We start from the raw sequence: 27210 nt of genomic DNA, 5'->3' as shown, positions 1-27210 counted from the left end.
ATTATGAGCTTCTGTGGTCTCTGTATAGTTTGACATAACTCAAACTCGGCATTTTTTGAAGTTGTCACTTTAAAAATTTTGCCTCGTCAGTTTTTGTAATGATTTTTTGCTACGCTACAGTTCATCATGGTACTTTTATAAACTTGGCGATAAAGTTTGCTTAAATTCCATTTCACAAGACAAAAAACTGAAGACTCAAAAGAAATTTCCGTTTATACAGGGTATGTAATGATTATAATTATAATGATTATTTTGGTTAAACTTTGTTTTTAAATGAATAAATGATACATCAAAACAACTTTTCTTGTTTGGATCCACATCGCTTCCTTTAGTTATCACAAGATGTTTTTTTTGAGCTAATGCTCCTATATGTTTTTATTTGCTCTATATTTCCATGTATTTCCTGCTGCCAGTTTAAATTTTTGACATCATTAGATATAGAGTGGAAGTGGTTGTTTTGTTGGATCAAATCATGCTGAACCCTTCAGCAATTCGTGCTAGTGTATTCATTTTTCACTAGTGGCATGACTTCTTGGTTTCACTACATATCTAACCAAACTGTGAGAAGAAACTTCAAATTTCGTTGTGACCAAGTAAAAACTTCTATTTAAAGTTATTTGCGCTAATCACAAAAGGTTGCTGTTGAATTATCAGTCATGTAGGGATATAGGAAATAAGTACGAGGTTCGTTTGAAAATTTTCCGATTTTAACCTAAATATGTCAGCACTAATCAATATAAGTTGGGAAATATATTTGCGCATGCGTTGAGAGATTCTCACTCAAGTCTCTTCGAACGCTTTGTAACTGTTTGATAATCGTATAAGTGAATCGTGTGAAGTTTTTCTTGATAATCGAAAAAAGTGAATATTGAACTGTCATGAGATATATGTTTTGGAAAAGCAATACGCCTACGCTAATAGAAAAGGATTTAGACACTATGTACGAAGACTAGGCATCATCATTTACGACCGAAAAATTTTGCAATGCTGAATCGAGTATATTAGCTGATGGAGAACGTTCGAGATGGTTAAAAATTGCTACAATCAGCGGTTTCATCGAAAACGTTCACCAAATTGTACTGGATAACCGTCAGATTAGTTTACAGATATACTACTCTTTACTACTACTAGACTATCGGTATAGGAAAAGAATGCTTTTGTCATATATTGACTGAGGAATTAGGCATGCATAAGCTGTCCATGCATTCGGTACCGTGTTTGCTAATTTAGAGCCAAAAGCGCATTCGAACCAACATTTCTCAGGCTTTATTGGCGCGGTTTGAACGAAATTAGTCTGATTTGATAACGTAGTTTAAGCCTACACTGGGCTGGGTTTTCATTTCTGCTTTGACTGGTCCCACTTGAAGATCACGTATTATAACAAAATTTGGCACAATAATTCTTAGCACCTTCGATTGGAATCGGTCCAAAATTTCAATATTGAAATTGGCTGTTGAGATACCGTAGGTCCAAACGGACTCCGTACCCTATTTCTTTAAAATAATTGAGATCTTCTATCTATTGGCCAGTATGAATCTCTCAGTTTCAAACCAGATGCGCTCGGAAAAGATGTGTTTCCACCAGTCTAGGCACTTATCTGGGTACATGCCTAGATATTTGACATCGTTCTATTATGGTGGTGTTCAATTACTTCTGGACATTTGCAGTTGGTGAAGGTTACCTAAGCAGATTTTAATTCATTTGCTTTAATCCTCAATTTCTTTTCCCAGTTTTTCACTTTATTGAGGTGAAGCTGTATCTGAATAAGATCTTTGTGTTATGCTAATATGGCGTTGTCGTCTGCGAATGTGGCTGCTAATACATCATCACTATTTGGTAGATCAGCTGTGGGGAGGAAATACAGAAGCGCCCCCAGATAAAAAATCCGGAGTTTACTTCAAACAGTGGCGTTTGTTCTTTTAGATATTTAACCAGAAACTAGCGGTCTTTGGGGTAGGAGTGAAGGATTTGGTAATAATTGGTAGATAAGGATTTAAATCAAAAGTTGATAAACACTTGGTACCGCATCACTTGTTCATCATACTCTAATACGTTTAATATTGTTCATCTGGTGAAAATGTAATCTATAAAAAATTTGATTTCTATTCTTCTGCTTCCGGAAAAAACATGTTTTTATTCTGCACGCTTAGCCTTTATTTCAAAAACTGGTCGGATTCAAATTATATTCAGTTTATATAATCTGTATTTTTTTTTATTTACGAAAAATGAAAGTTTCCAAAAAATCACGTAAATTTAAATGCTGATAATTTTTTAGACGAGTCATATAATTAAATTATGGTGTCCAAGGCAAACACTAAAGAGAAACGTAAAGAACTCTTCGATGATGACGTTGATCGATATATTACTACGACGAAAGTAAAATCAGGTAATACCTATAAATAATTGAAATTATGCATCCGATAGATGCATACATGTTTTTGTTATTTATAATTTTCTCCATCTACAGAGTAGTGTCGATCCAATACGTTTTGAACTATATCCAAGAAGGATAAACCCATGTGGCTCTTATTATTCTTGTCGTAAAAGCCAAATAGCTACCCCAATAAAATTGGATGGTCCGAGTAAAAAAATTGACTAAAATAGGAGGCTTTTTAGGTGCGCAAATCAAATATTAAGTGCATGGTTCACAAATTCAAAAGGTTTTAAAAACTTGGCAATCCCTATTTAAATGAAAATAATTTGGTGCCTTTCGTTTCACATACATATTGAGTGCTTAAGTGCAACAGATATTCTCCTCAAAAAATATTTAACCTTGAAAAATTCCTTAAATGACTATTTTTTCCATGACCCCGCCAGAAGTGGGGGATCTTTGTAAGAAGGGTGCTTGTTCCAATATCAAATCGATTTTAAATGAAATTTGATCTTGAATCATGCACTATTCTCATCAAGATCCACCACTTCTAGTATGATGACCCAAAAAAAGTCATTAAGGGAATTTTTTATGGTTACAAGTTGAATGTAGAATTCTTCTTGACAGGAATCTCCTAATGAGGACTTTAATCCTTTTTAAATGGATTATTGAAATTGAATCGATTTGGTAAGTAACCCGTCTTATCAAGATCCAACACTTCTAGTGAAGTCATCGAAACAGAAATCATTTAAGGGATTTTTGATGGTTAAATGTTGAATATAGGATACTTTTTAAGAAGAACCTGTTGCACTTAAGCACTCAATATGTATGTGAAATAAAAGGCATAAAATTATTTTTATTTACATAGTGATCACCAAGTTTTAAAAACCCGACAGACCTTTTTTTGTGAATTTTTCAAAAACTATAAATGAAACTGATATTTTATTTGTGTACCTAAAAACTTCTATTTATTATAAATCTTTAGTCTGGTTTTTTGACTAGAGCCAGCCAATTTTGTAGGGGTCAAAAAGCGTTGGTTGCGTACCTGCTATATACATTGGGATTTAATTCTTTAAACGCTTTTATCTGACTCGATCGTTTCAAATTATTCGGTCATTTGAAACAGTTTAAAGTTGGGAAAATCTATTTCTGTTTAAAAATCAGCGGAAAGCCACTTTTCGAGGAAGCTGAACCATATATGACATGATTAATTTCAGAATGGCCCTGATATAGGAAAACTTTTCCTCTACAGGCAATGTACAAACGCGATTTGACAGAATAATATCTTCTCGGATTTTAACAATACTTTTACTACGGTGATTATATTGTTTTCGTTTTGTTTCGGATGTAATATAAAAAAATTTTGCATAAATATGACAGATTAATTTTGATATTCGTATAAAGAAAACTGTTTTTGGATAGTAATTCTTACAGTCAACACCGATTATCATAAAATTCGACATGAAGGTAGTAAGTACCTCGAGGTTCAAAAATTGTATTGCAATGATTTGTGAGTGCAAATTAATAAATGCGAACTAACATCAGAATCGTTAAATGACTCAATTTAAAGCGAAACTGTTCTATTCACGATTAAAACTGATGATTTTCGAGCAAAAATCGATGTTCTTGAATTTTTTTTAATAATAACTTATAAACCTTGCATTTTACGGAGAAAAATTGAATAAAACAATGGACAAGTACATAGGTTTAAGAAAAAGTTTTTCTCATCAACATGTACCGAGTTATTCCTTGTTAAAGAAAAATTTCTATTCGCATTTGAAAATTTGAGGCATTTCAATTGTTGAACACAGGCGAAGTTGACGACTTTTCTGCCATATTTTCCGCAAAACCAACTAAGCGATCATGCACAAATGTTTTCACGATTTTTCCGATTGTGGACACATTGGGTCGATTATATCGACTTGAAAATTCACGAAGAAATTTATTATTTGAATACTTATTTTTATAAAAATGTCTAATAATGTCAATACTTAATTGGGTACTTTTTAAATTAATATCTTGACATGCAGGTGTGACCCACGATTAACATCGTGCATTATTGTTGGACTTTGAATTAAGTCCTTTGTACCTTCTTTAAAGTGGGTATGTTGTAGATAATTACTTCTTTATTCTCGGAAAGCTCTCCACTTTTTAGGGAAGCTTTTAATGAGCTTTCTCTTCAGTTATCACTAGTAGCTGTTGTTTTTATGTTTGAAATTTGTAATAAATTCTGAAACTCGTTAAAAATACATAAAACAAAATTAATACAATCATCTCAATCTAATTTGATCGACTCACATCATTTTTTTAAATATATATTGAAAATTTCAGACTCCAAGTTGAGGTTATTTGCAATTGCAAAACACAATAAACTTTGAAATACTAAAATTCACAGTGAAAAATAGTATTTTACCAGATAGGAGTGGATACGAGGATTGCTAATCGAATATTTTTGTTTATTTATGGCTTTATTATTTTCCATAATTATTTCCATTAAGATCAATATATTTTGCATGCGTTTGAATCATTTGTCGAAGCATTTTTTTCATTCCAATTGAGGTACCTCAACAACATGTCATTAGAACGCTTCTCTAGGTTCAGAAAAACATTGATATCGCAATTTATTTTTGATCTGCGGGAATAAGAAAAAATCATTAGGTATCAAAACAAGGACTCATGATCTATTAATTTGATTAATTTTGACTGATCAAAAACGTTTGTGTTGGATCAGATGTGTGAGAGTCGCATTGTTGTGATGGAGAATGATTCGTCTTCTGCGATTGGTTTCCTTTATTTTTTCAAATATTTCCTCCCGCTGTTATAGACGACGTGTACGTGTACTTTCTACAGGGAGTGAATGTTGAACTTTCGTCCCTGCTACTAGGGACGAAAGAACGTACTTTCGACCGATGTATCAAGAAAATATATTTACATCATTGTTGCTATATCTCAAAACTTGAGTAGCAACCCTCGTGATTATTTGGATTACTCTTGTTTTTGAAAAGTATTACATTGATTATGTAATAAATGGAAATCTTATATTAGTTTACTATACCTAGAAGATTTGCGCATCTCATTGTTCTGCTCCCAAAATACGTGGAATCCTTCCAAAATGCTTTTTTTATGTCTCACTTCTCTAGGTATCAGCACTACTCCTTCGAGCGGAAATAATCAGGATATCCGCAGAGAAGATGCTCTGTTGTCCATGGCTTACTCGCAGAATCTGCAGTTGTAGTATTCTGCCATGTCTATAATCTTAACGTGGTATTTGACTGAACATATACCTGCCAAAAGACCGACCACCAGTTTAATGCCACTTCTGGATACCACGAGAAGCTCATAAGACTTTAGCTGATATAATTATGAATCTTTTGGATCGTTTTAGATATGGAGTGTTTCACCAGTAAGACTCCATCGGATTTTTTAGCCATTTGCTTATTTATTAGTATTTTAAACTTTAATTTTGATATGCCCTTAGAAGCGTGTTTTGTAGGTTTTTCAAACTATATTTATTACGTATATATATTTGAAGAGAACCTGTTTTCTCATGATATGAAATTACCTAAAGAAATTATTAGAGCGTCATAATTATTTTTCGGTGTTATCAATATATAAAATTAATAGCTCTTAGGTTATCATGAAGCAATTAAGTTATTATATTATTATAGTATATTGACCTTATACAGAGTGGAAAGCACTTACATTTGTATAACATATTACACAGAATGAAATTGAACTGTACGTGACTTTATAACAAATTGGATCGGATTATTATTTTATTCCTAATTTCTTTAAGAATGCATAAAATGCCAGATATATTCAATATTCATTACATTGAAATCTATAGTCAGAATTTGATTCGCTTAGTTTCATTTATGGTGTTCCATATCTCATCAGTAGTACTACCTTACTAGAAAATACCCGTGTGAAATTATCCACGGATTTCTACCACGAATATTTTTTTATGAAATAAACCGAACTTTTACGAAAAATATCAATAGAGAGACATACAATAACGTAGGTTCCTTATTGAACGTCCTTTACAATAGTTGAAGGAAATTTGGAAAAAATTTAGAGCTTCTATTTCAAAATTCGCGTCAATTTTTCATTGTAAACTTTACGAATTTTTCTTGGCGTTACATCACAATTTGTTGTCAATAGGTTCATTATTGAGTGTTCTTTGAGGTAGTTAAAGAAAATTTGGAAAAATTTTGGGACTTCGATTTAAAAACAAACGATACGCATCAGCATTCAAACGTAAACTTTCTTGTAAATTGTTTTCTAATTAGGTGAACTTTCCAATTGTTACATAGTTTGTCTTTATTTTTTGGGTCTTTGGTTCAGAATCGTGGAATTATAATGTCTTAACATTTTTTCGCAAAAGTTTAGTTTATTTCGTAAAAAAATATTCTTGGTAGGAATCCGTGGATAACTTGATAACTAGACATGAGTCTAGAAAACGTAATTTTCGACCTTTAAGTCAGGGTGGAAAATGACCATGTTCCTTACGGAGAGGAAAACAATTTTAGGAGGGAGAGAAATTTTTTTGTCTTCAAAACATCATATTCCTTTCTGTATCTTTTTTTGATATCTTAGGAAGTGAATTCAATGCCACAATTTTGGCTTCTTAGGCTTCGCTTGAACGTATTTCAAACTTTTGTTGTTAAAAATTTCAAAAACGCCTAACATTACCCCCATTATCGCACTTTGAAGTTACACAAATGTTCATAGTTGTTCTAGGTTTGTTCTACTTTGTCCCACATCGGCAAAAAGTTGAGAAAGAAGGAACCTTAGGCAAAATTAAAAATGTTTGAACTGGCATCTCACTTTTAAGGTATAATAATTCTGGAGATTGCTCTGGATTGTTCTAGGGATGTTCGATAATGATCCAAAATGTACAAAACAATCTATTTTTCACAAATTTGGCGAATTACAATTTTTCAATTAGCTTTACACGAGCTATCGCGATTATAATCGTTATACTGAGTTATTTTAAGTTTGTTTCTAATTGTTCCATAATATTGCTTTCGAAAAATATTAAATATTTCAAGAATTTGTTCTCCTTTGTTCCAAAACTGCATAGCACTTAGAGAAAAATCGAAAAACATCGATATATGAGCTGCGAACGCATTTTCAAGACATCGCGATTTGATCGGTTGTCGGTATTTTTCAAAAATGTCATATGTAAAAATTGTTTTTTCGGCTATTAAATAAAAAATATTCAATAATCCACCACAAGTTGCCATTTATTACTTGATCATTTAGGAACGTTACTGTAGAAAAGACTGTGTACTCACTTAGCCTTTTCTATAATGGAAAATACCTGCAAGTTAACCAAAATGTTTTTTTTTCATTTGACTTCAAATTATCATATATTGTAATTATATATTGAAAATACTTACAAGAGGTATTGAAACACTTCAATTGTGACGCTATAAGGCATAATGCTCTTCCAAGTTCAAAGAAATATCCTCCGTAGACTCCGGGAGTGTGTAGAAGTGTAATGTGTCTAGTTCAAACATTTATTATAGTTTTTTTTGTTTTTATTCGATAACCAACAAAATTTTTCTACATTTCAATTTTCTTTCTTATGTATCTAACACGATGTTCGACAGTATGAAGGTCAATTAGAAATGTTTCATTATGTTGTAATACCTCCTGTAAATATGTTCAATAACTAATTTATGATAATTTTCTTTAGAATGTCTCTTTATGGCGAACGGTTTCCTTGGCATGTACAACAATCTAAAACTTTACATAGTTCCTAAACCATAAATTTTAACGAGTACGTAAGTACGATAGTACCTTTTTGTTGAAAAATCGATTAGAAAATTAATTTTCGCTATCTTTAGATTATACAAGTTGTCCCTGTATGTTACGGATTGTTAATCATTGGGCATGAGCCGCCTCTGGTCTTCAGATAGTAATTAAAAATTATTTATTCACAATATTCGAATGTATAATTTAGAAAATATACTTGAATATAAATTCTGATATCGTAACTTTAAAAGCCTATAACTCAGAAACGATGGGTCATTTGAGAATTTTTTTTATATCACAGCATTATTTTCACGTCATCTACTCACTCCCGAATTTATTGCATCATGTCCCGAAACGCCCTGTATATTTTGGATCAATGTTGAACAATTCTAGACAACCGCCATAATTGCGGAGCCAGCTCAAAAATTGTTTTTTTCTTCAATTTTAAATTATAAACCCTATCCCGTGTTGGAATAAGGAACCAATCAAAAAAATGCTTAAAATCATTTGTAACCTCAAGTGTTTTTTGGGAATCCTAAGACTACGTATCAGCTTTTTGTTTATGAATGCATAAATAACCAGGTTTTGATAACAAGCTGACAAACCATCGATGTTATTTTATTATAAAATTAATAGTCAACTATAGTCAAATAATAGTCAACGCATCATTTATAATATCAAGCATAACCTTATTTGATTTACAGGGGTCATAATTAGGTATGACTTTCTCAATTATCCACTTGGTGGTGGCCGCATAAGTTTCACAAATTTCTTGTTAAGTTATTATAATAAGAAAAATAAACATACACACAGTGTCCAAAGTCTTCGCTCTCACTTCAATCTGGCCAAATCTTCTTCTATACTCCTTTCAAAGGCCTTTCTGTTATCTCATTTCAAGAAAGGATATGTTTTCTATATATATAGTCGTTTCTCCATTTCCTCTATAATATTATTTTTAAAACGGGTAATTCTAGTTGCAGAACTTGATGTATTTGCAGTTACCGATGAATGTATTTTTTCTTCACCAAAATCTAATCTTCTAATCATTTGCATTTCATTTTCCATTGAAACAATTTTTTTGGGTGGTTTCTATTCGGGTTTTGTCACTGTATTAATCGTTCGAGTATTAGAAAAAGTTATATCTACTTACAATATTGTCAACAAAAGTGACAAACGATAAAAATGTATCCATACAACACCACTCCAAACAAGAAACACAATTAGACTGTTTCAGATATGTTATAAACATATTTGGAAAATTAGTGCTGCGCATAATTTCGGAAAATCTCAAGGTTGAGATAAAAGAGCGGTCTATCTATATAGATAAAAGTTATAAAAAAACACATTTTGTAACATTCATTGTGAATCATAATTAATATTAATCTATTACCTACATTTTCTCTGAATTTCCTAGAAATAAGAATTATTTTTATTAAACTATTTATTCAGAAGAAAAAAAGTCATCAAATATAATATATTTGGGCCAATTTGAGCTAAAACCTAAAATTGAATTGGACGGTTTTCATTTTCTAGATTCTGGGTGGTTTCTGGGATACTGAATAAGTCTAGCAACTCTTAACAAAATTACGGGCGCGGATTTTCGAAATTTTTGGACTTGAAACTAAAAAAATAATTTGAAACGCAAATAACTCGCAAACTAAGAGGAATTCGAAATAAACTGTCTTAACAAAAAATGTAGAGCACAAAATTTTCTAAAAAAAATGTGTAATTTTTATTGAATCCGCTATTTCTGAGTTGTCGAGTTATTCGCTATTCAAATTGTATTTAGTGTATAAACCCATTTTAAGGTGAAAATTTTGAGGTTAGTAACAAATACTTGGGTATACATTATTGTACAAAATTTTGTGCTTTACATTTTTGTTCCTTTGTTCCTCTTAGTTTTTGAGTTATTCTCGTTTCAAATTTTTTTCGAGTTAAAAGTCCAAAATTTCGAAAACCGGTGCCCGTAATTATGTTCAGAATTGCTAGGCTTATCCAGTAAAGCCTCCGAGAATATATAAAATCAGAAGCTCTCCCAATTTAAGTTCGGGTTTAGTCCCATTTTGTGTTCTAACCGAAATAGTACTAACTAAATATTGAAGTGTTCACAGTTAGCATTAATGTCACGCTGCAGTCTTAAGTTCCAATGATTAATATTTCTCAGCAAATTCATGTTTATCGATTGGAATGCATCTCTAATTCTTTCATTGCGTGCATGGTCCTCGTCTAACACAGTCACCCCAGGGCGTACCACCGGTGGGTCGTACTCGACGGTCTCATGGGGTGGCGCTTATCACCTATGGTCCGCACTAGACTGTATCATCGGTCGGCGCGTCCCAACGGTGGCTCGCATTAAACTGTCTCATTGGGCGGCGCGTCCCACCTGTGGCCCGCAGTAAACTGTCCCATCAGGCGATGCGTACCACCGGTGGCCCGCACTAAAGTGAAATAATTTCCATATAGCTGAAAATTAAAATAATAAAAATTCATCGTATAATTATTCAAAACATTTGTGTTTAATAAAAATTATTATTCATTATCTATTATAAACTTAACTTGTCTTCAATAACATAAACATAATAATTCAGTATTATAAATAAATACTATTGAAATATTATAAACATTTGATATTATTTTATTTATAACTTCATTATTTATTGTACATTCACTTAAATGTTTACATTAACAAAATCCTCGTCTAAAGAGGAAAATAGGAAAATCTTCCTGGCAGAAATTTGTAGTCAGGATGAAAAAACGATTCGAGTTACACAACGTGCAATATAAGCTTCATATTATACAAAGCGTTTTTAGGACTAAACCGGCAAAAATCGCGCGCCGCCAGACGAAGCGCAGCATGAATTCGAACGCCGACTCAAAGTGAAAAATATGAAAATCGATCCTGATGTGAACGTGTTAAACTTAGTCCGAATAATATCTATCAAGCCAAGCCTTGCCTTCAATAATTTTTTTTTTTCGCCAAAAAGCAGTTCTTCATTAACACGCGAAATACCTTTTTGTCTATATTTTCATACTAAGAAAAAATTGCTTAACTCACAAACAATAGTACGACAGCTGTCGAAATCAAGGTTACTAGAATAATAGAAGGTTTGTGACAATAACAAGATGCGCAGTAGACAAGTGACGTCACCGGGTCTTCACAGCTGTGAGAACGACAACAAGTCTCAAAAAATTCGTTAGTTAGAAATATTTTCGTTTGTACAGCTAGATCAACAAGGGATAACACACATCCTCATAACTCGAACATAATGTTAGTGAAGTTCTGTTTGACATAAAAATATAAACAATACAAAAATGTCAACATAATGACGTAGCTAGTCGTTTGTTTACAAAAACATGCGCATGTCACAAACCTTCTATTATTCTAGTAACCTTGGTCGAAATTATACTAACTGAAAACCATTGGATTTAATACTAGTAGCGTCATTTACGTCTTTGCAAACCACTTAATAAATATTGAAAATTTTTGGAACACTTGGAATTATAAATTTTATGTTTTTTATGGTACTTATATCAAATACGATAATCAATTAACAAACAAAACAGGTTATAATGCGTGAAAAACTTTGTGGAGATTGTGCTAAATGTTGACTTCATAATGCTGCTGCATATTCTTGTTGCTTGCTGTTTTTCTTGTTAATTTCTGCCAAAAAAAATCAAAATCATAATATTTTTGAAGAGATAATGATAGACAATTCAAATGAACTATCCCAATACCCTACTTTCAATTTAGGGGTCAAGGCTATCACCTGCAGGGTGTTAAATTTAGGGATGACATTTTGACGTCGCTAAATTTAAATTTAAGTAATTGGAAATAGGGATATTCTAGAAAAATGAATCTGCAGGGGGTGGATAGAAATACTGAAACGTTTATACCCTTAGATTGATGTCAAAATCGACGTGCCTTAGCGTTTTTTAGTCTATAAAGCTACGAGTTATAGGAGGAGGGAAAAACTTGATGCATTTATTATACAAGGCGGTCGACATGTATGGAATAAATTCAGTTTTAGACGTGTTATGTACTATGTGAGAAAAACATGAAACAAACAGGTCGATTTTTATTCTTAAATTGACAATTTTCAGTATAAAAATATTATCCCTCTCCAGCACACCCTCGAAAAATTTGAATAAGAAAGGGGGTGGTGTGGCACCTTGTTGGAAAGGGATTTAAGTCCTCTGTTCAGCAATATAAAGTTGGTGCAATCATAACTGAGAAATCTAATTTTTAAGATGTAAAATTTTGATAATGTCTTTATCACAAAACTTTACGTGGAATGGAAATAATAATGTCGCATAATATTCAGAATGTACTTAACAATTAAATTAAATGTTCAAAATGACCACCATTCATTTCTTAACAATAACCGAACGATTATTGGAATTCTCATAGAACATGTTGTATGACCTTAAGGGTTATTTTGTTAATTTCTTCCTTTATCCTAACTTTCAAATCAGCAATTTTGTCTGGTCTATTAAAATATACTTTAGATTTTAAATAACTCCATAAGGAGTAATCGAGAGGAGTCGAATCGGGTGATCTAGCCGGCCATTCGATCGTTCCACGTCTTCCAATCCACCTCTTGGGAAAAACCTTGATTAAATAATGTCTAACTGTACGTACAAAATGCGATGGAGCTCCGCTTTGTTGGTATTAATAGATCGATATATCTCATTTGGATAATTAACTTTAGAAAAGTAAGAAGGCGCTAAGAGGTTGTTAAAAAAATCAATATAAATTAACTCAAAAAAATATTGTTAATGATACCAGCTCAAACCCTCACTTTTTTAGCATATTGAGTGTGAGCCTCAGTTCTGTTTGTTAACCGTTGCGTTCAAAAAAACGTAGCTTCATCAGAAAAAACAATTTTGTTTATGAACTGCAATCTGCATTCATTCTGTCAACCATCAAGTCACAGAATTCTTGCCTTCTATCAGATATGAGTGTATCACTTTAGTGTGTCCTAGTCTTAAACGATCGATTTTTATTTGTCCCGTACAATTTTTAAAACTGTTTTTCATGCTTGAACAGATGGCTTCATAGATTTTAATATCGACTGCGACATTTCCTATCACTTCGCGGACAATTGCTTCTTTGGCACATTGATCTAATTGAACTTTTCCTGGCATGCCGGTGTGTGATGGGACCCAAACAATTGATACGTTTGCCTTTGATTGGTAGATAAGGTGTAATTTAGTTTCCATGAGGAGTGTAACTGGGTGTTTGGGTTGTTGGATGGTCTGAATTGAGCTCATGGAGTCTATTATATTGTATTGATTTCTTCTAGCGATTATTAGTGCTTGTTATATGGTATAGAGCTCTCCAGTGTGGACGCGATTATGTGGAGATAGTTCGAATGTGTGAATTTAATTTTCTAGTACTACTGCAGCTCCTAGGCCGTTAGGTGTTTTGGATGCATCGGTGTATAGAAAATGGTATTGTTTGAAGCTTACTTCCGTAAGAGTAAGGAACGAGTTATTAGAAAATGGTTTGTTTCTTATTTTTTAAAAGAGTTCATGTTAACGATGATGGTAGGAATAGGGAGGGGGGATTTTCATGTTATAAAATATAAATATTTAACATAACAATCAAATTTCAAACTAAATGATGCATTTGATCAATATGAAGGTGTTATTATTATTAAAAAAGTCATCTTAACAGATAACTACTTGTATAATGTTTATTGAAGTATTATAAAACTTTAGATAAATTCGAAATCATATATCAATTTTTCAAAAAAATCTATTGAATTTACGACTCTTACTGCTGATTCTCTGTCATCATAAAAACTATTGAATGGAATCAATTTTATTTTTATATTTTCTGTTTTTTATTTTTCTGAATCATCGTAATTAAAATTGTATTATTGATGTAGATGGCACTAAGTTTTGAAATTAATGTTATTCATATCGAAGCTTGGTAATCCATCTGCAAATATTTCACTTTCCCAGAATGACTGTAATCCAAAGTAAAACGATGTAGTATTTTAAAAATACATAATTCCATCAAAAGATATGAACTTCATACTTCATTTATGTAGTGTGTTGGACAAGTTAAACTATAGGTGCTTTGTAATTACTCCCATCGATTACTCTATTCGTGATAACTAGTGTTAGAATTATCTAAATCTACGTCAAGTTGAATATGTGGCACTCCAATTATTTTTTAATATCCCAAATGAAGAAATTTTTGGTCTGCTACCAAAATTTCTCAGAATATTAAGCAAATATCATTTCGCCTTCTACCTAAAAGTGAGATTAACATGTTTCAAAAAATCCAGCAAATCAATTCCCAATTTTCTTCCATTGTGATCTACGTCTATCTAGTCTACAGACCTCTAAGTATTATGCTGTGTTTGAGTGAGGAAACAAGTTGCAGTGAAAACTCGATTAACCGAACTAATTGTCGTTATGGATTCGGATGAACGAATGTATGAAGAAAAGCGGGTTTTGTGAAATAAAATAAGTTTAATTTGGCTTAAAATATTTGGTAATTGGCATTTGACGTAAGCTACTTTTTCTCTTCATTGCTGCTACTCCTATATCACGATTTTGTTTCAGCTATAGTAAACTCACAGTATCACTCTAAGTTTGTTTTTCAAACCATTTGAGACCTGTTTCTAGAGCCTGAAGTGCTTCATCATGAGAGTTTCTTCTTTTTTCATTTATTTGCTGTTTATTTATCTACAATATATTTTCTACGATTCCGTTATCCGACATAATCTGAAAGCCGTGATCATTACTGTTGCCAGTGATCTACTCTTTGATAACACCATCATCACAATCCTGTCATATTTGTATCTTTAATTCATATCCTCCAAAATAAAATCATCCGTATTGCTTTCAATTTTCATTCTCCCGATTAAGTACTCTGTTCCAAGCCTTGTTTAAAGTTTTCCTTTCAATCAAATCCCACGCATCTACAACCATGTAACAACATTCTCCTAAAAAATGATGAAACCTACGGAAAAGTCGGTTCAATGTTCCAATAATACTTTGATCCATTGGTTGTAGCAAGGATGTCACATTACTAGGCAAAAATTTTATTTTAAACTTTCCATTTTCTCTCTCTACCAATTCAACCGAATGATGGGTTGGCGCATTATCCAGTAAAAGTAGGACATTACCTTGCTTGCCAATTTCGTTTTCTTTTTTGTTTACTTCGGGGATGAAAGTGTTGTCACACCAGTCAATGAATATTTATTCATCCATGGTTTTTTTTTTAATTTTTATAAGTTAAGGGCACACTGATATTTTTTAAACATTTGGGTTTTTTTTGTTTTCCGATGAAGAGCAAAGGTATTTTATGGATCCCGGTAGCGTTAGCGCAGATTAATATAGCTACTCGCTTTTTGCTAGTTTAATATATTCGAGCTGAAATCTCTCGCCTAGAAACTAAAGATTTTGAAGGTAATGATTTCTAGTTTAATACGGTTTCATTAGCATTGTAAACAAAATCCAAGTCCTAGTTATTTTCATCCAATTTATTCTTAAAATCATCTTTAAAAGAGTTTGTTGCGCCTACATAAATTTTTCACCTTGTATTACTTATATACATACGTTACTTGCAACAAATGATTCATCTCTTCACATAATTTTTTATTTAACTAACTGTAATGCTTTTTCACGGAGTAAAAGGCCAGATATCGGTTGCCCAGTTGATCGTTTTTGTAAAAACCAACAATACAAAGCATCTTCTAAAAGTTCGTTTTTCGGTTTGTTCATCATTATCCGATGTTAACTCCCGTCTTCACTATCTAATTTGCAGATGTGCACCAAAATCGAATCGGCATTCTTCTTAATATTACTTATCGTGGATGATAATCATCAGCTAACTTACGACCGGTTTATCCTAATATTTATTTTGTCTTTAAGCGATAACACCACCCTCTTACGCTTTGACATTTTCAAATATGTAGACGCGGCCTGCACATCAAAGCGAAGTGGGCAGCGATCCCGTGGGGCGCGAGTGGAGTAATGCCAGTTCCGACTCTTTCGACCTTTAGTACATATGTTGAACATTTTGTAACTTGGTTCAATATTACTTAATTATTTAATTGGTCGCAGTGGATAGTCCGTATTATTGAGGGCCGGATAATCGAGTTTCTACTGTATTATTTATCCTGGCTGGAATAGGATTTATCTTTTTATTTGTAAAATTGATGCCAACTGATTTGGCTCAATTTTTTCTTCGTCGTAGCTTGGTATCTCATTGATTGCTTCTTCATAAATCTCTTTCCTACTGCCAGAATGATAGTCTCTTCGGCGTAAGTGACTATGGTGTTGTTTTATAACTTTGGAATGTCGCGTGTCGCTGTAACTTTAAAATTCTAATACACTTTTTAGTAATAGTGCAGCCTTTATTTCTTGAACCTGTTCACCAGACACTTGTTCAACGCGGCAACTGTACCCGCCCATAATTATGATGATCTATAATCCTAAAAGCTTTTTATTACTTGTATCGAGCGATTTTTTAACACCCTGATACACCTCAATCGCGACAGTAGAAGAAAGTTAACATAACTAACAAACCCCAATCACAATCCCATCCCTGCTCAGGAAATTTTCAAACATCCCAACGAGCTTCTATTTCTCGTGGAAATCACATTTCCTCTGACACACAATGTAGTCAAGAAGGAAGGTAAATCTGAAATTTGCTCCAGTGAGAAGACAGCTGATTCTAAGAACCTTCTCCGGACAAATACGAGGATATCATAATATGTTATTATCAACATATTCTCCTCTTAATTGGATACATTTATTACAGCGAACCTGAAATGTATCTAGACCTTTAAAAAAATGTTTCTTCTTGTTCTGCAAACCAGACCTCCACAGGTTTTATTACCTTCTCGTTGGAAAATTTACGACCTTTTAAACTTTTTTTCAGTTGGGGAAAGAGATGATAGTCGGACAGAGTGAAATCTGGTGAATAAGGTGGGTGTTCTAGTAATTCAAACCCTAAATCACGAATTTTTTGCATGGCAATATGAGATTTGTGTGCAGGTGCGTTGTCCTGCAAAAATAAAACACATTTGAATAGCTTTCCGCGTCTTTTCTCTTTTTTTTTTGTCCCGTAGAGTGATCGGTAATGTCGAATAGTAATCTCGAATTATTGTTGTACCCTTATCCAAATAATCAATCATCATTATTACTCCATGGCAATCCCAAAAAACTGAAACAAGAACTTTTCCAGCAGATTTTTGGACACGAAACTTCTTAGGTCTTGGAGAACCAGAGTGTCGCCATTCCATCGATTTTTGCTTTGTTTCTGGATCGTACAAATGTACCCAAGTCTCATCCACAGTAACAATTCGGTTTAAGAAGTCAACATCGTTTTCAAATCGAGCACAGATCGAAAGCGAGGCTTCTAATCTTGCCCGCTTTTGGTCAACATTTTGCAGCAATTTTCCTCAAGTCCAAATTGACGTGAACTATATGATGAACGCGTTCGTATGAAATATTCAGTGCTTCCGATATCCGTTTTAGCCCTGGTCTGATAAAATCATGTCTTTAACTACATCGATATTTTCGGGGAATGACACAGAAACTGGCCTTCCCGGTCGGTCATCATCTTCAATGGAAAATTTACCTCTTTTGAAGCTTTCAATCCAATTTTTCACGGTCGCATACGAAGGACATTGATCACCAAGGGTATTAAGCATATCTTCGTAAATCTGCTTACCTCTTAACCCTTGTAAATACAGGTACTTGATGATGGCTCGATACTCCAATTCTTCGATTTTCACAATATCGGTGGACATCTTTTTTCTTTTTATTTATTTCTTAACTATGGTTTCCTTTTTTGAAGTCAACTTCTAATAAGTTATAATTCGTTGCTATGGTAACGCAATATTTTGTTTATGCTTGGAACTGGTCTAGGCTAACTAGATATCAATACATCCTCGTATATGGTGCCTTCATCGTCTGATTAGTATAATTTTCCATTTAATTGGTGTTAGCACTGAACAATTCATTGGCTCATTTATGGGTCCTTCGTATCGTCATCATCAAAGAAAATCACTTTTCTACATGGAACCCCTTCCGAAATCGAGGCTGAGCATCCCCTTCCCCGCAGAAAAAGACTTCCGTATATCCGAAGATGGTGTTTCCGCTGAACTAAATTTCGTCAATCATTTCCTCTTTCCATGTGCATTTTGTATGTGAACTTTCATATGAATCGAGAGTGCGTGATACAGTGAAGACTTACCAATAAATTGATTCTTGCTTTTACTCGACTTCTACTATCCATTCATAGTTTGTAATCTGTCGTTTGTTGGTTCACGTTTGAGGTTTTTTTTATTTTTTAATAAACATCTAAGTACTTTTGTTATTTGAAATTCTAATTTAAATTTGAGCCATTAGTGCAAGCTTTGCAAAAAATAGCTTGTTTTGAATTACAAATTTTTCTTTAATAGGTAAGTATATTTTAAAGTACATTGTACATAAACATTACTTTGTGGTTATTCGGGGGCGAACACAACAAGGGTATAATAGTCATTATAATTAAATTATTGAATATAAAGAATTCTTAATCAACAGGGTGTTTGAAAAAAGGTGATTCCGTCTCTAGGATGGATAGAATACTGAAAATGTACATATTTTTTACGATTTTGCTACGACTACTGGCAACATTGTATTGAAATTTTATATGAAAATGTTTTAAAAGCTGATGAACTAAGTTCACGGGTTGAAACACGTTGGAATTTTAAAAATTCTCGACGTTTCGGCTCCCAATTTGGAGCCATTATAAAGGGTAGGGATATGGTGGTTGTACGTTCATTGGTAAGAATTGATTCTATTCCGTGACCTCAATCTGCCTACTCCTTGGAATTTTACCGAGAAAATGAAAAGCTGAAACAAAAAAATATTCAATTATAGCGATTCAAAAATTATTGAACCGGAATCTGATACACGAAAAAGAGAATTTTTAGAAATGGCTCACGTTCATAAGAACGAAAAAGCGATTCTTATTTTTATATTCATAATGTAGGTGATCTATTGATTCATATAAATGTGCAAAATTGTCAGTGTCAGTGTCAATATCATATTTTGATAAAGACTAACAGAAGAATGTCAAATTTTCATCTGTCTTTAAAAGAAACCAATCCGAAATCAGAAGAGACCTAAAATGAAAAGTGCTCAACAGGATGCATTTATTAATCTGTCGCTCTAGATTAAATCCTAAAATCTCTGCTTGGGAATTACTTTGTTGCTTTTACTTTCTCTGTTATTTCTATTTGAATTAAGTACAAATCCTTCTACGTGATTGTTATTTAAGTTTCAGGCCAAACAGTGGATATATAAAACTAGTTTTATGATTTTTCTAAACATTCTTCATCATCGAAATAATTTTCCACTTCTGTTTGAGGCAGATCCATGCGTTATAAAGGTAAAAACAGCTTCCTCAGATGTTGAAAATCGTTGACTAATCAATTTATTTTTGATGTGCAGTAATAAATGTTGTGGATACCAAATCAAGGATGTGTGTGAATTGCTGATGATCTCAATCTTCTAACCGATTGAAAATTGAATTATTTGAATAGCGGTGTTGTAATGTTGAACAATGATTTCCTAATTTCTCCAATGACTGCTCATGTGCTCTGTACCATTTAGAATTAGCTGACTCAAGTTGACCAGTATTATCAAAGAAACTAGCTTTTAGCTTGTTTGTAAGTTGTTTTGTTAACTAAGAAATTGTATGAACTGTTGGTAATATTTATACTAAATACACTAACAATTAAACTGTGCGACTTTTCAGTTTACCTTCAGTCTCTGAAGACGATAACGATAATGGTGTTGATGTAGTGATAGTATAAACTGTGTTCACTATAATCACGCTTACTTATTTATGTAACGTAACTATCAAATAATGAAAGGTATCAATATTATTTAACTGTAATCTCCTTTTAGTTTAATATAATCGTCTCAACGATGCTCCCAGTCATTTAACTAGGCCTCCGTGGCGATGATGACCTTATTCGAGTCGAATATCTTCCCGGTGAATGACTTTCTAATGTTAGAAATCAAAAATAAGTCGCACTTGGTCAAAGCTGAGGAAGACATTGGAGAGACGGGGCAGTAGTCCAATTTGGAAAACACTTTATTTTACGTCAAGTGGGGCTATTTTTTCTTTAATTGGGCGTCGAAACGGCCCAATAATTCGGAATAGAACATAGTCGTTTTGAATTGTTAATCTTCTGTCACTAAACGACGTAAAAAGTCCTTTTATTACGCTTGATCGGCGTCATGCACTGATCTGAAATGGTCCCACGGCACTTTCTGTTGCACAAAATTTCATGCACACGATCTTTGTGAAAGGCCCACTGCCTCAGATGTCTCGCGGATCTTCTAAAGGTGGTCTGCCAATACGAGATCGTGGATTTTTGTTGCGTTAGTCTCCATGGTAGCCATTTTCGGGGTACTTGACGTGGCTAATCTCATTAAACCACGTTCGTCATATAAGGAGACAAGTCATCAAACACAGCATGTAAACTCTCTTTGATTTCGTTGCCCGATTATGGTAGACTCATGATATTTTGAATTAAAAAAACTTAACGAAGCGGATATATTATAATGAAATTGATAAGGGGTGGGTACATTATATGAAAAACCCTCGTACGTGAGTTTTCGCATCTGCTGCATCCATAAAATTCATTTATGTTTTTTTTTTGTAATTAGGTAAAGACGGAAGCAAAGTGACGACTGTTGTAGCTACTCCCGGCCAAGGGCCAGACAGACCACAGGAGGTATCCTACACTGACACCAAAGTAATTGGAAACGGCAGCTTTGGGGTCGTATATCAAGCTAAATTATGTGAAACATCGGAGTTAGTAGCAATTAAAAAAGTACTGCAAGATAAACGGTTTAAGGTGAGTAAAATGCTGATCATATGAATACGAGGCGAGATAAAAAATACATCGCGAATATTTGAACTATTATGTCTCATTTTGTCCTATGTATACCATGTATTAAGCAAATAGTTACAAGTTTGGACCCGTCAATCTGCTACTATAGTAGGAAATCGTGTTTGCAGTCTCTGTCGTGAAACATGAATATTGAAGTTTTGTTTCAAAACGGTGAAATAAGCTCTACGGTTGACTTGAAGATAAAAGTACGTTATTGGAATATTTGCGCAACGATGTGCGAAGATCGAGACCTAAAATATGGGCTAATATGGGCTAACGACATTATAAAAATACACCGTAACTTTTGATTCGCTTTGTTTTTGATTGCCATACGTCCTGTATATTTACATCTGCTCTTCTCACTATATTTAGCTATATAGCTGAAAAATTTGAAATATTTAATGTGAATAACGATAAAAACAAAGAAGAGAATATATGACTTTGGATCCAAATCGTCCCTCCCAGAGTCAAAGTATATTTTCAAATATTTACAATCCTTTGAGTGTACTTAAAAGTGAAAGAGAAAGAAGCGGAACGTCTTATGGAATGAAATTCAAGAAATCGATATGTTGTTTTATTTTTAATGTTACTATAATTGAATATTGATATTGGATGTTATTTCATTTGATTAGTCCTGTACAATTTCATAAAAAAATGCTTTAGTCAATCCGAGAAATGGGTCAAATGAAGCATTACACGAACTTGTAATAAATTGTTCAGTGATTTAAAGAAATAGAATAGAACCGGTATGAACTATGGCTGCTTGTTTAGGTTCGGGTTAATATACATAAATTTATGATTATAGGCGTCTTTTGAAGTACAGCTATTGAATTTTCTCAGCATTCCTTTCCACCAAGAACTATTTTTAAGAGATTGTCAAATTATGTGGTATCTAACGCTAACAAATCAGTCAAATGTTCATGCAATATTGAATGTATGCGAGTGGAACTAATACCTAAGTATGCCTCAATCTCACGGTATGTCATTTGATGATCTTGCAATATTAGTTTACAGCAATTTACAGAAGCGAGTTGATCGGCACACTGCCGTTGGTTTAATCCACGTCGAAAGTCATAGAAAATCATCGCACGAATCAAACTTTATGATGGGGATGTCAATTATGACATATTCACATCAGTGTTACCATAACTCAAAACTTATGAAGCAATCCTCGTAACTTACCAAGTCTCTAATTAGTGGAACCTTCTAGTTAGGTCCGTTGGCTTGAACGCTTCAAACATCTTGCTTCGATTTCTGTGTTTATCAATTCTGGCCCAAGCATATTACTATCAGCACTATTTCTAATATATAACTTTCACTATAATGATATCATGACCTCGGTTTTTGCAGATGAAATTTGAAAATCTCGTTGAATTAGTAGGTTTAGGACGTAACATGAAGCACTATTAATCAATAAGTGTTATTCCTCTCCAGACTCGACAGGAGTTCCATCATGATTTAAGTTTTTTTTCAAACCACCTCTTTTTCTGTGGATGGTCCATGTCCTGACCTAGAGATAACTGAAGCTGCTTGAAAAATACCACTGTATGAGAAAGTACGCAATCTATACTGCATATATTTGGCAGCCATCAATAGTGAATGTTTTCAGTGAATTTGTAAACATGGAAATAATTGATCATAGTTACGTGATACAATTATTTGAAAGGCTTTAGCTCAACCCATATAAAAGCTGAACTAGAATCTACACTGGGTGTGATTGCTCCTTCGTTAACAACAGCAAAATATTGGGTAGCAGAGTATAAACGAAGCCGTACGACCTCCGAAGACCAGCATCGATGGGGTGACGACTCCAGAAATGTTTAAATATTGAAGTAAATCCTCAAAGCGGTACTGGATGATCGTCGACTGAAAGTGCACGAGCTAGACATGGAAGTGATGTACGAGTATATCGCATATCAACTAGAAATTTGGACATGTGAAAGCTGTGCCCAAGCTGGGTGCCGCATTTACGCACCATGGAACAATAATAGCGTCGTGAAGTTGTTTACATGAAGTGTTTGGCAATTTTTCAGAGAAATAAAGCCGAATTTTTGCACCTTTCATCACTTCACACCCGAAACAAAAGGACAATCAAAACAATGGACTAAAAAGGAAGAACCGGCTACAAAGAAGGCAAAGACCGCTTCATCTGCAGGCAAAGTCATGTCGTCGGTTTTTTGGGATGCGCGTGGGATAATTTTCATAGACTTAGTTAATTAATAAAAGCTTAAATTGCTTACTCATGCACCCTATTCGTTAGATTTAGCCCACTCGGATTATTTTATGTTCTCAGACTTGAAAAAATGACTCGGTGGTCAAAGATTTTCTAACAATGAAGGGGTAACATCAGCAGTTACTGGCTATTTTGAGGAGCTTGACAATTCTTATTATAAAAAGGGTATCAAACTTATTGTACATCGCTTTTAAACGTGTATGGAGCTAAAAGGAGATTACGTTGAAAACTAAATATATTTTCTCCAAAATTTTTATACTTTCTTTGTTGGGCCAGGTACTTCTGGGACCATCCTCGTATTTATGTATTATCACTAATAACCCATGTTAAATTTTCGTGTTACAAAATATCCTTATTTGTATTATGTATGTAGATTACTTCTAGAATGAGAGAAATAGCTCAAACTATCCAAAAAATCGTTCTACTAAGTACACAGACAAGATATGTTCTGTATTTATAAGTTTAGTGATAAAAATATTGTTGTGATGTTGAAGAAGATTTATTTTAAAATGATTCTTTGATTTGTTCCAGAACCGAGAATTACAAATTATGCGGAAGTTAGAACATTGTAATATAGTTAAACTCAAATATTTCTTTTACTCTAGTGGAGATAAGGTGAGTCGATCTATTTCTTATACATGTACTCTTACTTTATTTTACTCATTTTAGATCCACTTGTATGAATAATGTATTTTTGAATAGATTGTATAACCTGATATTAATAATTTAAATTCACATTGAAAATTTCTTAAATAAAAATATGAACTTTACTCAAATTTATTAAATGTATGTTTTTTGTTATATTGTGGTTATATTATGATGCATTTTATTTTTTATCGTATTAATGACTTTGTGATATGTATTGGTAGCAAAATTAAAATTTAAAATCTATATAACAGAAAAACTACAGAACATATGCATTTCTAATTTTAATCAATATAAAGTAGACAAATGCGGGTTCTATTCTTCAAAAATCACATCGTCCAAATGTTGACCGTCACGTCGGACACGTTCTTGGAACCTGGATTCGGTATTTCTTGCCACTCGCTGGAGAAATGCGGAGAACTGGGTGGCCAAGGGATGTCACCGAAACGGCTTATCAATTTGCTAGGGAAGAAATCACGAAGCAGCGCCATGGTCTGCCTAGCAGTGTGTGGCGTGGCGCCATATTACTGAAACCATGTCTGTGAAGTGAAGGCAGCATGTTCTCTTAATATTGGATATAAATAATCGTTAAGCATTCGCCTGTAAGCAACACCGTCTACGGAAATTGCTGTCCGTTGACGATTTTCGAAAAAATAGGGTCCAATTATTCCCCTGCTGGACAACGCACACCAAACCGTCACTTTGGGTCTGTGAAGTGGCTGTTGATGTTTTAAGCGGAGATTTTATAACGACAATTTTGCTTGTTTACACTTCCATTCAAATGAAAATGGGCTTCATGTCTCCAGAAGATAGTGTTTACTGTGCGAAATCGCTCCAACATCGTCTCACAGAAATTTTTACGCATATTAGGCTTAAGCGCTTGCACAATTCAATTTTAGACGGATGAAATTTAAGATCCTTCTTTAATATTTGGTGCACTATAGTTTTTGGAAGCCCCACGGCGGCCGCTCTCTTGCGAACAGAATGACACGGATGATCGCGCAAACTCGCCGCGACGAGATCAATGTTCGCATTCGTTCTCGACGATCTCCTGGAGCCCGGTCGTGGGTTGTTTTCTGCTGAACTTGTTGCTCGGAACCCTCGCATTCATGATCAAATCTTCACTTGATGCGTCAAGTAACCGTCGAATATTGTAACGGGAACAAAATATTCGACGAGCAATTGCACACGAATCATCGGCTTTGAAATACGCACGTTGTTCACCCGTCTCCTGCGACATCGCGACTAAATAACCCGCATGAATGACGATGCCAACGCCGACCCCTCCCCGCGTCCTCCGCCTAATGGTTACGGAAAAATTCGAAATTCAAATACTAATTTTGCCACTGGATACCCGTTATATATATTAAATAACAAGTAAAACTTTTTTGGCGTTTATAAGAAATTGATTTTATTGTAATTATTTTTATCGATTATTATTATGACTGTTTTGTTGTCAAATTCTTACTATTGCTTTTACTTGATAAATTGATCCTTTAAAATCCAAAAATAGTAATTTTATGTCATTTCAATAAAAAAAAATACATAAATAAAGATAAATTTCAAAATTCCCTGCACTATAACCTCCCTTAATTCCAGTAACCATTAAAAAATTATACTCAGTGTAAATTAACAGAACCGCATGTTCTATTTTTCTTCGACATCTTCCAGTTACTGAATAATAAAGTATTCGATTGATTATTTCAAGCTGATGCCTATGCTTCTAATCAATGTGTGGACGTCTTCCTCTCAGGTGCCTGTAGTTTTATTTATAAATGTGTAATGGTAAATAAAAGTTCCAGTAATAGCCACATATCAATATCATGTCAATTCCACGTTAACAGCTATCAACTTTACTCTGATGAATATCCACTTTTCTTTGTATTTGATTCATTTCAATATTTTCAGAGTTTCTACTATTTTACAATATTTACTGGTATTCATATTTATCTATTGCTGACCTTATTTAAAATATAATTGTTACTAGGCTACTCCTATCCTTGCTTCTTAAAATCGAGTGATTCTTAAATAGTTCTTGCATGTTTCCGTTATTGTCCATTATTAAATATTTTTGAATTGTTAAGCATTTTCCTGACTCATAAACCCTAATCACATACTCCTATTTAGTCTACCCTAGCTGCTCTTAATTATTTTTGACACTTCATTGGTACATTACTAATCATGGTAACATTAAATTTTTTCCTCCAAAGTTTTTTTCCTGGAAGAGATTTTATGGACACTCATTTTTCCATTGCTTGGTAATATAATGCCTCACGGTCCGTTATTGTTTCTTCCTGTCCTTATCCTACTTAATTCTATATTATTATTTCAAGTTAATTAGCTATATAGTCCAACACATTTAGTTAAAGATGGTTTTTGGCTCGCTTACTTACAGGCTCATACTCACAAATCACGCACAATTGAATAATAAAGTTTCGTTAATAATTTCTTAATCTCAAAAAAAATATTTTTATTAATGGAGCGAAATTTATTTTATATTTTGCCCCAGTTCATACCACTATCTCAGTACAAGTTTGAAACATATGTGCTAAAAGTTTCATTTTTTAAAAGTAGCACAAAATGGAGTGGAATTTTGGATTCAAAAGATATAAATTTGCCAATTTTTGACCTTTGATTCAATTAAAATGAAGTTTTAAAAATATTGCACTATTAAGCTTAAGAAACATATTCCCAATTATTAAAAAAGTGAAAATAAAACTTGAAACGTAAATAAATATTTTCCAATACTTGTTTCAAGTCAAAAGTAAACTCATAAATGCAATACCAAAATTCTAAATGAAAATAAAGTATTAATTTGTTCTTTAGTGATTTGTGAGTATATTTTCTTAGCTATAATTGATAAGTTACAAATTTTGAAATTTTAGTGCTACATTTTAGGTTTATATAGATTTTATTATATTCATAATTTCCTTTTTTCATTATAATTAAATTGATTTTTGTACGTCTGTCAATCTTCCATGTATTCCTTTATATCCTCATGTATAATTTCTCTTTTCACACTATATCACTAAATGACTTTAATTCTAGTAAACAATAAATTAGTGTTACTCCTCTCTAGACTCGACAGGAGTGACATCTAGATTTAAATTTTTTTTTTCAAACTACCCTCTCTTCACGAGGATAGTCCCAGAAGTACCTGGCCTGAAGTTTGAAGACGCCACATTGTTTAATATTTGTTTGGCAGCCATCAATAGTGAACGTTCTCAGTGAATTTGTAAACATGGAAAAAATTGGTCATCATTTATTTGAAAGGCCTTATC

At 33.3% G+C, this 27210-nt stretch overlaps 1 protein-coding gene across 6 annotated transcripts in view; it reads left to right on the top strand.

Moving 5' to 3' along the window:
- LOC130896356 (glycogen synthase kinase-3 beta) overlaps positions 1–27210 on the top strand; it is a 54240-nt gene that overhangs the window by 11180 nt on the left and 15850 nt on the right. For 4 of the 6 annotated variants that reach the window (XM_057804381.1, XM_057804380.1, XM_057804378.1 and 1 more), the window contains exons 2-3: positions 20825–21015; positions 23816–23899. In XM_057804381.1, coding sequence (XP_057660364.1) covers positions 20825–21015; positions 23816–23899 — 275 coding nt within the window. Of the gene's footprint in view, positions 1–43; positions 222–2275; positions 2387–20824; positions 21016–23815; positions 23900–27210 lie in introns of those variants that run through there. The other 2 variants (XM_057804379.1, XM_057804376.1) reach the window with 1 other exon arrangement.

Source organism: Diorhabda carinulata, chromosome 7 (genome assembly GCF_026250575.1).
Source record: "Diorhabda carinulata isolate Delta chromosome 7, icDioCari1.1, whole genome shotgun sequence".
Taxonomy (NCBI): domain Eukaryota; kingdom Metazoa; phylum Arthropoda; class Insecta; order Coleoptera; family Chrysomelidae; genus Diorhabda; species Diorhabda carinulata.
This window is presented reverse-complemented; position numbering and strand designations above follow the sequence as displayed.